Source organism: Podarcis muralis, chromosome 12, assembly GCF_964188315.1.
Source record: "Podarcis muralis chromosome 12, rPodMur119.hap1.1, whole genome shotgun sequence".
In the NCBI taxonomy this organism is placed as follows: Eukaryota; Metazoa; Chordata; class Lepidosauria; order Squamata; family Lacertidae; genus Podarcis; species Podarcis muralis.
Genome location: NC_135666.1, coordinates 47,234,325 through 47,251,502, shown reverse-complemented (window position 1 = coordinate 47,251,502; position 17,178 = coordinate 47,234,325). Strand labels below are relative to the sequence as shown.

The 17,178-nt window shown below is 41.1% G+C and overlaps 1 protein-coding gene across 3 annotated transcripts in view; it reads right to left on the bottom strand.

The window, feature by feature from the left end:
• Positions 1-1,795: 1,795 nt before the first annotated feature.
• Positions 1,796-17,178, bottom strand: part of ATP2C1 (ATPase secretory pathway Ca2+ transporting 1) — a 49,741-nt gene continuing 34,358 nt past the window's right edge. For 2 of the 3 annotated variants that reach the window (XM_028750056.2, XM_028750058.2), the window contains 12 exons: positions 15,167-15,271; positions 14,247-14,403; positions 13,054-13,224; positions 10,830-10,927; positions 9,353-9,403; positions 8,501-8,667; positions 7,133-7,201; positions 5,799-5,915; positions 5,291-5,438; positions 4,578-4,673; positions 4,205-4,346; positions 1,796-2,570 (listed from right to left, as the gene is read on the bottom strand). In XM_028750056.2, the coding sequence (XP_028605889.2) occupies positions 2,437-2,570; positions 4,205-4,346; positions 4,578-4,673; positions 5,291-5,438; positions 5,799-5,915; positions 7,133-7,201; positions 8,501-8,667; positions 9,353-9,403; positions 10,830-10,927; positions 13,054-13,224; positions 14,247-14,403; positions 15,167-15,271 (1,455 nt within the window). In that variant the 3' untranslated portion in view covers positions 1,796-2,436. Of the gene's footprint in view, positions 2,571-4,204; positions 4,347-4,577; positions 4,674-5,290; positions 5,439-5,798; positions 5,916-7,132; positions 7,202-8,500; positions 8,668-9,352; positions 9,404-10,829; positions 10,928-13,053; positions 13,225-14,246; positions 14,404-15,166; positions 15,272-17,178 lie in introns of those variants that run through there. The other variant, XR_003709092.2, reaches the window with a different exon arrangement.

Here is a 17,178-nt window from a genome sequence, read left to right as displayed (position 1 = left end):
CATGCAGTTCCAAGACTCATGTTTTGACTCCCTGTTTCCCCTCTCCCCCCCCCCCCATTATTTTTTTATATACGTTGATGTGGACAATATCTGCAAGAAGGGTTTTGTTTTTTCACAGACTGGTCTTTTCTTGGCACTTCTACCAGTGTGTTACAAATATTTCACAATATACCTGATAAAAGTTTCCTAACACCTGGCAAATGTCCGAGGACAAAATCAGAATAATGCTAGACAAGTTTCAGCAGATATGGCTGCATTTCCAAGGGGATATTTCTTAAGAGAGATTCATTCCCCTTCCCCAATAGATTTTTTTTTAAAAAACAGAGAGAAGCTATGGATAAGAACCCACTCTTCTTGTTTGTTCCCTCGAATACTAGGACAACACTAATTACGTCTCATGAAACATAGTGGATAGCCCCAACATCCTTGTGAGTTCAATTTGAATAGAACGTAATGTCTAAGTTTGCACAGGCAGTCATTAAAACAAACGAAACCATGTTTTAATCCCACCACTCAGAAAGTATGAACTGAAGGACACAACCTGCTGTGTGCACTAAAGTTCATCATTAACAAAAAGCACACAGCATGTCAGTAATGCCTTGGAAGTGACCTGCCAAAATCTTCTTGCAGAAATGTCATCAGTGGGGGTGGTGGAAGGGAATAGTAGCCCTTAATACTTGCAGCAGGCTGGAAACCAAAGTTATCGGGGAGGTCTTAATTTTTGGAGGATGCCTTATATTACAGCGAGAGGCAAAACTGGAAGTAGGTCTTATTTTCGGGGGATGCCTTACTTTCGGGGAACGACGGTATGCAAACACATGTGATGAGGTTTGGTGATTTCCCGCCCCCCCTCCAATCTATCATGCTGTTATTGAATCGGCTCAGGATGGCCCTCAGGGGGTTTGTGATGGGATTGGGAAGCCAAGAAAGCCCTGGTTTGAGCACAAAACACCATAGACCCTGACCATAGTTCACAAGTGATTCAGATCCACTCTTCATACAAAACAGTGAAGATTTGTTGTATACCAATGTTGATGAATTTGAGCTTTTTAAATAAAGTTTTTTTCCATTTGCATCAAATTACACTGAATGCATTACAAAAAAAAAGTACAGTGGTGCCTCGCAAGACAAAATTAATCCGTTCCGCGAGTCTCTTCGTCTTGCGGTTTTTTCGTCTTGCAAAGCACGGCTATTAGCGGCTTAGCGGCTATTAACGGCTTAGCGGCTTTAAGGAAACAAACTCGTAAGAACTCGCAAGACGTTTCGTCTTGCGAAGCAAGCCCATAGGGAAATTCGTCTTGCGGAACAACTCAAAAAACGGAAAACCCTTTTGTCTAGCGAGTTTTTCGTCTTGCGAGGCACTCGTCTTGCGGGGCACCACTGTATAAAGAAACCACGGGGAAATAAAAAGGGATGAAATGCATTAAAATGGGGAACACAGTAGATCAACTAAGTGCATCTCAGAAATACAGACGTTCTCATCTTGCTTATTAAAGGGAAGAAAGAAAACAAAGGCTCAGCTACTTATGGACTTGAACTTGATGTTAGGATGTAGTTCATCTGGGCTTAGGAATGCTGAAGCAGGGCAGGACATACAAAGCCTATATTTGGACTTACAGCCAATATTTGTGGAACCTCACTGGTCCAAGGAGTTCCTAGTTCAGCAGAACAGGAAGTTGTTAAATCTGGCCAAGTAAAAAGATCTAGCTCACTGTGGAAGCGAAAAAATTCAGAAATCATTTTTCAGTTTGTGACCCAGCTTCATTTAAAATACCAAGTTACACATTCACACGTATTTTAAGAAAAGCAGACATTTACTTCAAAATTGCAATTATAGGCTTTTCAATCACAAAAAGGAAGAAAAGACAGTGATCCGACAGTGGTCACATCCTGTGCAAAGAACATGGGATACCTAAAAAATAAAAGCACAAGGTACACATTGCAGGATAATGTAAATAAATACAGAATCTGAAAATATGGCACTCTTGTATCTCACTCTAGACCAGATGGAATGCCTTGAATATTTCATAGTTAAGTCCCACCACCGTCATAAAAGTAAAGGGTTTCTTTAAATAAAAACTAAAATCTTTATATCTAATACACATTTCTATACATGTATATCTCTTAAGAGCAAAAGGTGGGCAAGACTTTTGACTTTTTTATTTTTAAAGTAGCCTCTCACACACTTACAAAGTTCCATACAATCTGAAAAGTAAAGTTTTGTCTTTGAGGAAAAAATATTACCAAAGTTGCATAATTGTTTATTACTCCCCTGGCTGGAAGATTTAGAATTCACCAGTCTTTAAAAATTGCCAGTGTTCATCACTTCAGGGAAAAGGAGGGACTTGTCAAAAGCCCTTGTATCTTCTCGTGATAACTTCCTCCTACATACGACAGCAGTTTCTAGTTTTGCAAACGGAAAGAATGCAATGTGCATCATACATCAAGAAAAGACGGCAAAGACGAAGAACCACCATGTTTCTGGGGCTTCTCCCTGCTCCTTTCAACCTTCTTTATAATCTCTGCTACTATACACACTGATGAGGTGAGTCCCAGAAGAAACAGCAAGTCTAAACCAAAAAAGAAAAAGTTTTTTTCCTTTAAAAAACAGCAGAAGAATACAGGTATTGAGTAACAGCTTTTCTTGCCAATTTTTATTCCTTATCAAATTTATAATAAATCAAAACTAAATTAAAATTAATTAACTGAGTAACTGTTTTTCAGCTAGCCAGAAATACAAAGCTATAATCAACGGTTTAGCTATGAAAAAACTTGGAGTCAAGCTGTTTGTCCTTTGGACTAACTTGCCAGATATTTTATGGTCATAAACAGAACAAATTCTTGCTGGCCTTGCTAGCCATGCCAAAATGTCAGATTCCACACTCCTGCCCTTTCACTATAATCCCATGTATGCTAACAGAAGCAGGTCCCACTACATTCTATGGGGCTTAAAGGTAAAGGTACCCCTGACCATTAGGTCCAGTCGCGGATGACTCTGGGGTTGCAGCGCTCATATTGCTTTACTGGCCGAGGGAGCCGGCATACAGCTTCCGGGTCATGTGGCCAGCATGACTAAGCTGCTTCTGGCGAACCAGACAGCGCACGGAAACGCCGTTTACCTTCCCACCAGAGTGGTACCTATTTATCTACTTGCACTTGACGTGCTTTCAAACTGCTAGGTGGGCAGGAGCTGGGACTGAACAAAGGAAGCTCACCCCGTCGCGGGGATTCGAACTGCCGACCTTCTGATTGGCAAGCCCTAGGCTCTGTGGTTTAGACCACAGCGCCACCCTTCTATGGGGCTTACTCCCAAGTTAACTGTGTATATAAATTTACAGCCATGGTCCCTGATCTTCAGTTGTGCCTTTCAGAGTTGGGGGAAAGAGCAAAGGGTTGTTTGGTGATGGATGGTGACCACCAAAAGACCAGGCTTGTACTAGCCTTCTCTCAGGAGGGGAGTGTTGGGGCCAAACTGGCCAGTTGCAGCCTTCTTCTCTAGTTTGGCAGCTGTGAGGGATCTTTCCTGTCATTGCACTGAGCCCTTTTAAATCTTAGTGCAACATTAAGATGAGCACCACACCAGCTCCGAGCTAGACAGAAAGGTGGGGGCTCATCCCTTCAAACTGAATCGAAGCGACATGTCATAAGCCCTCATTTCTGCTTTCATCCTCACCTTGGTCATACAGGCTCGAAAGCAAGAGCAATGTTTCAGTGTTGCCATTATGTGAAAGATGCAGTCATACCTCGGGTTAAATGTGCTTCAGGTTGAGCGTTTTCAGGTTATGCTCTGCGGTGACCCGGAAGTAATGGAGCGCGTTACTTCTGGGTTTTGCTGCATGCGCAGACGCTCAAAATGACGTCACGCACATGTGCAGAAGCGGCAAATCACGACCCGCGCACATGCAAGTGCGGGTTGCATTCGCTTCAGGATACGAACGGGGCTCCAGAACGGATCCCTTTTGCATCCAGAGGTACCACTATAGCTGTCGAGGGGGACAATGCTGAAGTCGCTCTTAAAAGCGGAATTTCTGCCACCTTGTATCCACTCCAAAGTGTCCCCCCAACTCGTTTAACTATATTAATGTTTTAAGTCTAAGCCCTATTTGTTAATGCCTTACAAAACAAATCACCAAGGAAATAATGTACTTGTCTATATTTGTTGGTTTGAAAGCCAAACTGGGCTGAACAAGAAAGAAACTCTTACCTAGTATGCTTAGACTCTCAGTTTGAAAAACTTTCTGAAGAGGAGGGAAGTAGATTACTAGTAGCTGCCCCATGATCGATCCAAGCACTGCGTAACAGAACATTTTGTTGCTGCAGAGTCCAATCTCAAACACAGATTTAGTCTGCAAATAGAAACATAACATCTATGATTTTATTCTTGTGTATTCTAGTTATTTGAGATTATCCATCTTAACTCAAATGATAGGGTGATTATATACTCATCTATTAGCGTTTTGGTAGCTTGAATTAAGTTATGGCTTTGAGCTACTTGCATCTGTGAAATTTTGATAATTTGCAGAGGTTGTTTTCTCTTTTTCAAAATACCATATATTTAAACACAGGCAGTCACATACCTGAGATCTGGAACTCAAAGCATTGAACATATCAAAAAATACAAAGCACGTAAACGTCATTGTTGTATCTCGAGGAGTTATGCCATTGTCTCGCAGCTGGGGAGAGAGAGAGAAAGAGAAAGAGAGAGTGTTAGAGTTAATATATGCAGTTCTCTGCCACTTTACAATAAAACATTTTAAATTCCACCCAACATAATACTACGAAGCATCAGTCCTCTAGCCAAGTGTGGAAGTATCTCTATTGTCTGATCTAGGCGCCTAATTTGATACTGGCATCTAGAATTTTAATTCATTCCTCAGCTGTGTGTAAGACTGCTACCTAGAACTCTAATTATTTCCTATCTTCCTTATACCATATCTGCATATAATTTTTAAAAAATACAACCTGACTGATTGATCTCTATTGCACACGACCTTTAAAACCTCCGCATGATTTAATTGCCAAACCTAAGTTTAAGATCAGTGGAAGTATATAAACATTGGCATTTTACAGTTTTTCTTTAACGCTATGCTGTTTTCTAACACTGGTTTTGAAATGCTTCTCCATTTGAAAAGCAGGTTTCCATGCACCTCAGTAACACTGGGTTCATGGACTTACTTGCATGGTTCTTTTGCACAGTCTATGTACTTTTACATTTGCAACTATTGGCATATATGAAGCACTGCAAGCAGATAATAAATACACATTTTTTAAAAAAGCATCTTTGTCATACCTCTCGCCAGAAGACAAATAATGTTCCACATACAATAATTATAGATGAAACTAGTATTTTAACAATCAGATTTCTGGTCAAAATGCTATCCTTGACATTTCTTGGAGGCTTTCGAATAACATCTTTATCCACAGGCTCAACTCCAAGGCTAGAAATAAGAACACAAATAACTTTTTGAAAGTTTAGATTGATTGAGGCATCATAAAAACAAATTAATTTTAAATCCTTAGCAAGGGATCAACAAACACTCCATCAGACATAAACCCCCATTTGGGAAATTACTGAGAGTTTTTGCACAGAAAATAATTACTTAAACAAATTATTCCAATTTAATATACTTTTTTTTCAGGAAGATTTTTTTTTACAATATCATTTGATACACAAGTCCACACAGAGGAAAAGCTCTGTGCAAGATTCTACTAACATTTCTAGGAGTTATACCATTCACAATTCTGGAGAGTTACACCATTCAGCAACTTCTCAAAAACTCTCAAAGGAAAAGTGTTACCTTTGAGCTGGAGGCCCATCCATGATAATGTTGATCCACAAGATCTGCATGGCATTGAGAGGATTAGGAAAGTTCATTAATGTGGCCAATGAGATTAATGTCAATGCAGCTATACTCCTGTTGAAAAAAGTTATTTTACACAGCTGTCAGCATCACAATTTTTTGGGGGGAGGGAGTGGTTTTTTAAAAATTATTTGGAAATTTGTTATTAAACATTTCAAGCTTCAGTAAGACCCACAATACATATGAGTAGCAAGTAAAACTTCATACACAGTAACAATCCAATTGTTTTAAAACGATCATGCAAGTTATTTGGGATGCTAAACATCAAGCAGATGTTAGAAAATATTTAGCCCAAGACAGCAACACAAGCCAAAAGGAAAATTGTCTCATTTCATTAAGCCTCCTCACTAGAGGCTGTGTGCCAGACACAAAGTGTACTTTTGTTATAGAAATCAAAAGATAAGTTAGGAGTGCCTTACAATTTAAAATGCCAAATGACTGATAAATCAAAATCCCTTCTTCTTGTATGGACCATCTGTTGCAGTGGTTGGAAAATGTGTACCTTATCAGGGAGGCCAAACCATCATGAACTCTTGGACTTACAAGTTGCAGGAACTATTTTTAGGTCTGTTCTCATTTAGCAACAAAGGACAACCACATGGCTCTGATAATTTCAAGTAAAGGGAACTGTTGCTAAGGTTAAGCTTTTACTATGCAGATACTTGCTCAGAGTCCTATTTTCAAGCAATTATACCCCAATTTTGAACTAACTGTGCCAGAATGGATGCTGAATTTATTAGTGCTGTTAGAATTATGGTCAGCAATCCATTATGGCAATACAGTGGTGCCTCGCAAGACGAAATTAATTCGTTCTGCAAGTTTTGTCATCTTGCGATTTTTTTCGTCTTGCGAAGCACGGTGTCGGGAAAGTTTTGGAAAAGCTTCAAAAACCTCAAAAAGCTTTAAAAACCTCAAAAAAGGCTACCACACCATGTTCTATGAGTTGCTCCTCGAAGTCAAGTCGCAACTGTATTAACGGTGTTAAGAAAAAGGAAACAAACTTGCAAGATGTTTCCATCTTGCGAAGCAAGCCCATAGGGAAAATCGTCTTGCGAAGCAACTCAAAAAACAAAAAACCCTTTCGTCTAGCGAGTTTTTTGTCTTGCGAGGCATTCGTCTTGCGAGGTACCACTGTATAGCAAACAGTGTGCCATTTACAAATCACCGAACTGAATTTATGTCAGTTTTGGTCATGCAAACTTCTGTGCAATTAATCTCAATCAAGCAGAATTCATAACAGGAAGCTTCTGATATTGTGCTGCAAAACTTACGTGCTGAGTTGAAATCTAACAAAATTTTTAATGTTATTATAAATTCCTTTACCCTCTTCAATTGCAGACCTGAAATATAAAAAGAAAAAAGTGCTTCTTAATATCTTCTCCCACCAAACCTAGCAAGAATTCTTCCGGCTTTTTGGGAAAGCTATACTTAAACATCTTTTTAAACTCGTTATAAATCGATTCTCAGAACTCTTTTAATTTATTACATGACCACCACATATGGTAGAAGTCGCCATCCTTTTCCTTGCATTTCCAGCAAGTTTTACTACTAGTTCTGTATATTTTTGCCAATTTGGTGGGAGTAAGATACCAATGATAGACGATCTTCATAACATTCTCTTTTAAGGCAGAACAAGCGATGAATTTTATACTCTCATTCCAGAGTTTGGCCCATACATCATAGTCTATGTTGTGTCCTAGATCAATAGCCTTTTATCATAGCCTCTTTTATAAGTTTGTCTTTTGTATTCCATTCTAATAGGAGATTATACATTTTTGAAAGTAGTTCTGTACGCAACAACAACAGCTAGAGTTCTGATAGCTCAAAACTGGAAGCAACAGGAGATGCCGACAATAGGAGAATGGCAGATAAAGCTGGTTGAATACGCTGAGATGGCTAAATTGACACAGAATTCGCAATCAGGAGGAGACAAAGTACCAAAAAGAATGGTGTAAATTTTTGATCTATATAAATGAGAACTGTACAAATTTGAAAACTTTGGCAGGATTGAAGTAAATCTTATGTCATGTTGTAATATCTAATCAAAGAAACTGTGAACTATAGAATAGAATAGGAAAACTGATGGAAGGGAAGGACGGAAGTCAACAGCTCTACGGAGCATAAAGTAGGATATGTGTAATAAGATTTGATGTTTTACTGGTGATGGTGGGTGATCTTAAATCTCAATAAAAATTATTTATAAAAAAAAATAAAAAAGAAAAAGAAAAAAGTGCTTAGGAGGAAAAAAACAAATTCTGCAACGGCACATTATTTGGATGGCATCCTGAAAACGCAACTCTTATTTCTTGCAATCTAACGGTAACAATAAATGGCTTCCCACTGCAAAATAGTATCAGGCAGTTTCAAAGTTTTTAGCTTTGTTCACTAAACACAAGTAAAATAAACATGCTAAATTAGAGTGATCATTTATCCTCATTTGCCTGAGAAAATTTCCCCATTTAAAATTTTCTAGAAAATCCACTAGAATAAAACCACTTGTCTTTTAAATTTCACCTAAGTGGCTTTTTTTAAAAAAAAGTTCAACGAGATGGCACTTATATAAGCTAGACAAAATGACACCCATCCAGATAATGCAATTGCTACATAGTATGCAGAAAGGGAACGTAAAACAAACTTACATTATTGTCTGAAAATCATCATCCACCAAGATCATATCAGCTGCTTCTTTACAGACATCTGTGCCCGTCTGCCCCATTGCTACGCCAATATCAGCAGCTTTCAGTGCTACAGCATCATTCACCCCATCTCCTGTCATAGCAACTACTGCACCATTATTTTGTAGTGACTGAGAAAACAAAATTAATCCAATCCAATCATCACAAGATTTTATCACTATATGAGATTTTACAACAAACACAGTCATAAAACTTTTTGTGTGCAACAAAGTTGAAAGTGAAGACTGGTAGGTGAGTTTCCTCTCGTGAGGTAAGTCTATACAGGCTTTACCAACTGCAGACATCCTTAAAACATTAAAAGTTTCGGGAAGCTTTTAATGTTTGATGTATTATAGTATTTTAATATTCTTTTGGAAGCCGCCCAGAGTGGCTGGGGAGGCCCAGCCAGATGGGCGGGGTATAAATAATAAATTATTATTATTATTATTATTATTATTATTATTATTATTATTAAAATCACTCAAACACAAGCAATCACTGGTTCTATGCCGTTTTCTTCTTGTGCAGTCAAAACAACCTTCTTCCTAGTTCTACTTCTCTATTTACCTTTGCTGTTTTTAATCAACAGTGAAAGTACTTCATACTGACTTAAACCAAGGTCCTGTATGAGTAAAACTGCAAAGAATCGTTCCGAATTTTAGCTGCCCCCCTTGCATCTTTTCCACTAAATATATTTGTGTGAGATTCCTCTTGATGAGCCCCAAATGATCCCATCTGGATACTAGATCACTACAATTCAACATCTCTGTACCATTTAAACTAGATACTACATGTCTGTCAGTTTTAGAAACATACCTTGACAATCTTCAGCTTATGCCTGGGACTGGCTCTGTAGAACACTGCTACCTAAGAAATGGAAGGGGAAATTAAGTCTTTACAAGTGCAAGATTGTGCTTCTTAACTATAAGCCAGCCTATTCTCCTCCACTCAACATTGCATAGCCATGACAGAAACAAGGCAGCTAAGCAGAAAATGGACACAGGGAAGGGGGATTTTTCTACTCCCAATACTTTTGCTCTTTCCCTCCTAACCCCACCATCAGGATTTAGCTTGTCAGTACTGGCGGAGGAAGAGGAGTGCAGGGGGAGTGCACCGCCCCCGGCAGCGCAATCCCGGTGCGGTGCCATCGCGGCTGCACCCCCACCCGTGCTGGGTGCCACGCCCCCGCAGGTGGTGTGCCACACCCCCAGGACGTGCGCCACGCCGCCACCTGCTCTCCACCCCCCAGTGCCAGAGCATGAAGCTCCGCCACTGCTTGTCAATTCCCCATTTCCTTCCCTGCTAGCCATTGGAGCTGTCTGGACTGGAGCTACAGTGGCAAGACTGGCCATTTGTCACCATACTCAGATTCCATGAAAAAACCACAGACGTTTGCTTGCTGTGAACTTCTGTTTTCAGTGCCCCACCAAGAGCAGTTCTTTCCTCTCGGGATAGCTCCTCCCTCTGGCTGAGTCAGACAGGATCACAGAGTCTTTAGGCTCCTTCTCTGCTACAGGAGGCTCCATCCCATTGCCCAGACTTTTCCTTCCTAGTGCTGAGAACAGTTCAGGTTGCAGCTCCATAAGAGCTCAGCTTAGAGCAGCGGTTCTCAACCTGTGGGTCCCCAGATGTTGTTGGACTACAACTCCCATCATCCCTGAGCTCTGGCCTTGCTAGCTAGGGGTGATGGGAGTTGTAGTTCAACAACATCTTGGGACCCACAGGTTGAGAAAGGCTGCCCTAGAGGTTTTTTCCCTCTCTCGCTGTCTCTTATTCTACTACTACTACTACTTCTTCTCTTCTCCCTTCCTTGCCCATCAGCTTTATATTCACTCTCTCTTTGTCGCCCATACACCTAGCCAGGAGGGAAGTACAGTGGTACCTCTGGTTACATACGCTTCAGGTTACATACGCTTCAGGTTACATACGCTTCAGGTTACATACGCTTCAGGTTACAGACTCCGCTAACCCAGAAATAGTACCTCGGGTTAAGAACTTTGCTTCAGGATGAGAACAGAAATCGTGCTCCGGCGGCATGACAGCAGCGGGAGGCCCCATTAGCTAAAGTGGTGGTTCAGGTTAAGAACAGTTTCAGGTTAAGAATGAATCTCTGGAACGAATCTCCGGAACGAATTAAGTACTTAACCCGAGGTACCACTGTATAAGACATTACTAATGCCTGTTCAAAGCACCCTTATATGCTTCTTAGAGTAATTCAGTAACTAAAACACACAAGCACACTAACTCAAGAGTTCCATCTACCCAGACCACTTTGCGTCCATTTAAAACTAACCTTGGGTGCTATTTGTGAAAGTTGTTGTATATCCAGTGTGTCTATTTCTTCACCTGAGACTGATTGAGAGGTTTTGGAATACAATCCTAAGCGATTAGCTAGGAAACAAAACAAAACAAAGTTACCAGATGTTACAGTTAAAGAATCTAATGGAGAAGGACCAAATGAATATATACAATTTAAGATTCTATGTTCTCACTGATTATTTTATCCTGTTAGCAAAGCTACAACAATGCACACTGAACTATTGCATGTCTGTCTGTCTGTCTGTCTGTCTGTCTGTCTGTCTGTCTGTCTCTCTCTCTCTCTCTCTCTCTCTCTCTCTCTCTCTCTCTCTCTCTCACACACACACACACACACACACACACACACACACACACCTATGCGGTATGTGACAGAAAATGTTCAGGGATTTTTACAATCCTAAATGCTTTTCTGCAGCCCTGAAGCAAATACAGTTACAGTGGTGCCTCGCAAGACGAAAAGAATCCGTTCCGCGATTCTTTTCGTCTAGCGGTTTTTTCGTCTTGCGAAGCAACCCCATTGGCGGCTAAGCGGATTAGCGCTATTAGCGATTCAGCGCTATTAGCGGGCTTAGCGGCTAAGCTGTTAAAAGCCTATTAACGGCTTAGCGGCTTTGAAAAAAAGGGGGGGGGAGCAAAAAAAAATGGCGAGACTCGCAAGACGTTTTCGTCTTGCGAAGCAAGCCCATAGGGAAATTCGTCTTGCGAAGCGCCTCCGCGATGGAAAACCCTTTCGTCTTGCGGGTTTTTCGTCTTGTGAGGCATTCGTCTTGCGGGGCACCACTGTAGTTATACTACATATGCATGACCATATGCTCTGGAAACACAACAAAGTAACTGCAACAATTGCGGAATCAAGGTCTCTCCAAAGAAGAGTGACTTTCTCGAAAAAATGTGCAGCTATCTGGTCACAGCAAGTTTGTGAAGGTTGATAACTGGTTGCTGGAGAGGATGCAGTGCAGGATAAAGGTAAAGGTAAAGGGACCCCTGACCGTTAGGTCCAGTCGTGGCCGACTCTGGGGTTGCGGCGTTCATCTTGCTTTATTGGCCAAGGGAGCCGGCGTACAGCTGCTGGGTCATGTGGCCAGCATGACTAAGCCGCTTCTGGCGAACCAGAGCAGCGCACGGAAACGCCGTTTACCTTCCCGCCGGAGTGGTACCTATTTATCTACTTGCACTTTGACGTGCTTTCGAACTGCTAGGTTGGCAGGAGCAGGGACCGAGCAACGGGAGCTCACCCCGTCGCGGGGATTCGAACCGCCGACCTTCTGATCGGCAAGTCCTAGGCTCTGTGGTTTAACCCACAGCGCCACCCGCGTCCCTGCAGTGCAGGATACAAAGTGCAATTTCATCACTGCCCATGCTGCCAATTATGTGTGCTAACGCATTTGGTCAGCCTCAGAGCAAGATGTGCCACATGCAAACTGGAGAAGACTATAGCCTATGATTCTCCAGAATACCAGGGCACTGTTGAGGTCCACAACACCAGAGAGGATGCTTGGGAGTGATCACATCAACCACCTGTCTCATCTTTCCTAAATAGCCTCTAAGACACAAAACAGGCAGCTCTGAAGCTTTTTTGAGTCCTGCCTCCCATCACTGGGTGCCTTCCTCTGTGAGCAGAAAGTAAAGCTTTCTTTTAGAAAAATATTCACAAATGACATATCATAATAGTAACATAAACTGATCTCATGTGCAATTGGCAAAAATAAAAATAGTTCAAATACTCATTTCAATAGTTCAAATAGTTCAAATAATCATTTCAATAGCAACAATCCAGAAGGGTGTGGAAGCAATAAAAAACAACAACAACCCACTACTTCATTGTTTTTTAAACTTGTGAGTAAAAACTTCTCAAGAATGCCATATTGATCAAAAAATCCCAGAAAGCTGGCTAGCAGCATGAAAAAGGTTTGCACTAGCACAATGGAATTTTTGGCTAAAGTTTGAATAGTTGATTCCTTCAGACAGTTTTTGAAACCGCCCTCAGTTACAAATGTAGTTTCCCATGCACTCTCTGTGTGTGCTGTTTGTTAAAGCAAGCCTGAAGAACTTATCTCGGGCTAGTGAGCTGGTCATATGGCCCTTTGGATCCCAGCCCTGATTTCAGAGTCTAAAGAAGCCACATTGTTATACATTCATCGACAAGGCAATGAGTAACTCAATTGACGGAAATAAAGGAAAAAAACACACATTCATACCGATGGCAATTGCAGTCTCCTGTGAATCTCCAGTAATCATTTTTATCATGACTCCAGAAGTGATAAGTGCAGTGACGGCTTCTTTTACACCCGTTCTTGGAGGATCAATCATTCCAACCAGACCCAGAAATGACAACTGTCCAAGCTCAGGGCCAGCAGCTAAGGCCAGAACTTTCAAAGAAACGGGGGGGGGAAAGTAGTTTATACCTGTAGATATGGCACCTACTTAAAAGATCAGAATGATACAGCTAGACCTCTCCAGTTTCTAGAATAAGAGCAACACTGTAACTTTCATGGATACTTTTGTACGTGACTTCCCAAAACAAATTTCACTTGCATAGAATGCAGTCAATCGGGAGAGATGCAACCGATTGCATAACCAGCAAAAACAGACATGGTTTTCCACCACAGGGAAGCAAAAGCATGGTTTCTCTCTTCATCTCACAGTATGTGACTTGTCTTTTGCTCTCCATATCTAGTAGGCTGGATTCATATCAAGTTAACAGTACTTAGTTCCCTTGGCTTACGGGACTTAAGTCATGCCTAACTTTTGGATTGGGATAAATGCAGACAAATCTTAGCATGTCTACTCAGAAGTAAATCCCAGTTATTTCAATGAGATTTGCTCTCAGGTAACTGTGTACAGGTCTGGAGCCTTATTCTGCTTCTAACTGTTACGGATGCTTTAGTTGAGACTCCTGCATTCCAGGGGTTGGACTAGATGACCCTCAAAATCCCTTCCAACTCTACAATTCTATGATCCAACTAAATCATGCCCACCACAGACCCACTGTAATCATTAATTTAGTTGTGTCCAATCATTCATTACAATGGGTCTGCTCCAAGATTTCGACACAACTCATTAGCTTTTAGGTTTTAAGACAAGTTTCCTTGAAGGGGGAGGTATAAAGCTACATCAGAAGTCCAACAAATAGTATAGGCGCTCCTTCTGAAATTTTAGGAACCATAATTTGCAAAGCTAAGAAGTTACACATTCTCATTTTAAATATGGAAGTTTAAATACTATTGTCCATGCAATCTGAAGGCAACACAATGCATAAAAATGGAAGCAAATGACGCGTAAGGATTATTCACAGCTTTGTTCTAGAGTTTCTCACGTTGAGCACAGCAAGCAATTAAGATTTCAAAATGCTTTCCTCAGTAGTGGAGACAATAGTGAAATATGCTGTTACCTCTGAGTCCGGCAGAGCCCATGGATGCTTTCTCTTGCTGATAAAGATCTCTTTGTTGTTGGCTGAGAGGTAAACTATGCCCTTTGTTATTGTATGTCGTACAGTATCGAACCACTTCCTCATAAGCACCTTTCATGAAGCAAATCTCTGGTTTGTCCTAAAAGATAAAACATGTTAGCACCTGCTGCTCTGTCCCCTGTCGCAACACTGTCATTATATAACTCAAAGCTCTTTCAGTGTGCTGATAATAATTTATAAACAACTTAAAACTCATTAGTCTACTGAAGGCAAGCCTACATACCACATACTGTATTCCACTTACTGAAACACAAGGCAATATTTTATTTCCATGACTGTTCTGTGACTATATAAAGGTGCATACCTTTACCATGTCTGCAAAAATGCTATTCCGGCATCTAACTTAAAAGAACTGGGTTCGAACACCCTGAGAATATGGGCTGATATAGTTTAAGAGTTGTAAGAGATTTGTCCCTCTCTATTTCCTCTCAATAAATCACTTAGAGGTTTTGCAAAGCACTTAGAAGGTTCCCCCCCAACCCCACCTACAATCAAGAAGAATATCAAACAAACAAACAAACAAACAAACAAACAAACACTTCCTTGCTTCTAAAGAAGAGGCTGGCTAGCAGCATTTTTGAAACAGAGGAACACAAAGACCTTCCACAAATAACTCTGTCCTCAAGCAGAGCTCTGCTGGGCCAAGCACACATTGTTGCCAGACATGAAATCACAGTGCCATTTGTTTCAGTTAAGTTAATTTTAAAGTAAGCTTACAATTCCCATTCGGTTAAGATGAGAATGTAAACTTTGCATAAGCAGAACTGTTACTACATATTTAAAATTTTAAGATATAGTGGAATATTGGAACCTGTTGAAATACATCTCAGAAAAGGACATACCTGTTGCGTTCTATGTACACACTTAACAGCCATCCATTTCTGCTCAGAGCTGAAGGGATATTCTGCTTTTCTAATGTAGTCCTGCTGGATTCCATCTAAGCCCATCTACGAGAACAAAGGACACGGCCAATTCAGTCCACTGCATTTGTAGCCAGAGCAGCAACAATCAATTGTGTTTTGTTTTAGTGTCTCACATGTGCCCCTCGGCTTGTTTGCTCCTGGATATGGAAAGCAGGTACAGGTTACTCTGAAAATACTGCTTCACTGCAAGGTATTGAATTAAAGCAGCCTGGATGGAGCTGATAGGAGTTGTAGTCCAAAACATTTCAAGAGCACTAGGTTGGCAAAGGCTGACTTATGAAACAGAGTCCTTCTAGATCTACATGTGGTTCTAATCCATTTCATTCTTGGATCTCCTTATAACCCACACATTTTTCTTCCCATATTTATGTGGAATTAAACTCCCATTTGTTTCAGCTGAGCTTGCTTTTGAATGAGTTTACGATTGCCTCTAGTTTTAAAATTTCCCCTTCATATTATTTTCTCAGCAAGTTTTAGAATAAGCTTATTGTGATATCACTTGTTTTGACAAATCCCTTAGATGCTCTACCAGTGTCACAGAAGAGTCAATCCACTTAGAACAAAATCAATGCACTCTGAATACTCTCTTGTAACACAGTGGTAAGCAATATAAAAAGGTAAAAGGACCCCTGACCATTAGGTCCAGTCATGGCCGACTCTGGGGTTGCGGTGCTCATCTCGCTTTACTGGCCGAGGGAGCCAGCGTACAGCTTCCGGGTCATGTGGCCAGCATGACTAAGCCGCTTCTGGCGAACCAGAGCAGCGCACGGAAACGCCGTTTACCTTCCTGCCAGAGTGGTACCTATTTATCTACTTGCACTTTGACGTGCTTTCAAACTGCTAGGTTGGCAAGAGCAGGGACCGAGCAACGGGAGCTCACCCCGTCGCGGGGATTCAAACCGCCGACCTTCTGATCAGCAAGTCCTAGGCTCTGTGGTTTAACCCACAGCGCCACCCACGTCCCTCGGTAAGCAATATACATTCTAGCAAAGCCTATAAAGCACTGTGAAGTTATCCGATGTAGTTCTTCCTAAAGTTCAGCAACTGCAGGCACACCCAATAACTGCATGGAAGATTTCCAGTCTTTGTTTCTTGGGGCCTAAACAGGATACAAATGGAACCAGCAATATTGACGACATAGAATCAGGATTTGAACAGCACTATGAATTAAAATTGGAAGCAGCTTGCCCAGCGGGGCAGAGCAGTAGCACTATGTTCATGGAAGCAGGGAAGAAAAAGGAACATGGTAGTGAGGTTAGAGCTGTGTGGGCACACTAGCAGGAGCACTGGATATGCCCACACAGTCCCGAGTTCCCCACACCACCTGCTATGCCAGAGTGCCACCATTGCTAGAAACCTAGCATTATAGTTCTGATTTGCTGGGTAAGCTGCCGCTGATTAAAACATTATGTGCTTTCCAAACAGGAACCATGAGATTTTGCAAGATGGAAATAGCTTCCAAACAGCCCAGTTCAACGTGAGCATGTTCCGAAGAGTCACTAAACTTAATGAAACTAAGTGCCAAATAAGGCTTTGATCCTTATGCACACCAAGTCTTGACAATTCATTAGAGCACCACTGAAATGCAACTGAAAAACAGATCAGAAGTAAATCCACACTGTGAATGAATGATGGGTGTTTTTTTGCCCCCTGCCTAAAGGTTTGTTTCTTCCACTTTGCTGATTGAACACTCTGAACTCCACCTCCCACTCTACCTTTAGATCCAATTCAACATACCAGATTAGCTTCCCAGTCTAATTCTTCCATTCTTCCCACTATGTTTTCCAAGACTGCACATACATACAACAAAGCCGTACCAGTAGAATTTTTCTTTATTATAGAATAGCCAGTGCCTAAGTTACACAACAGTTAACACATAAGTATCTTATTAGCTAAGTATTCAAGAACCCATGTTAGCTTTGGAACAATTT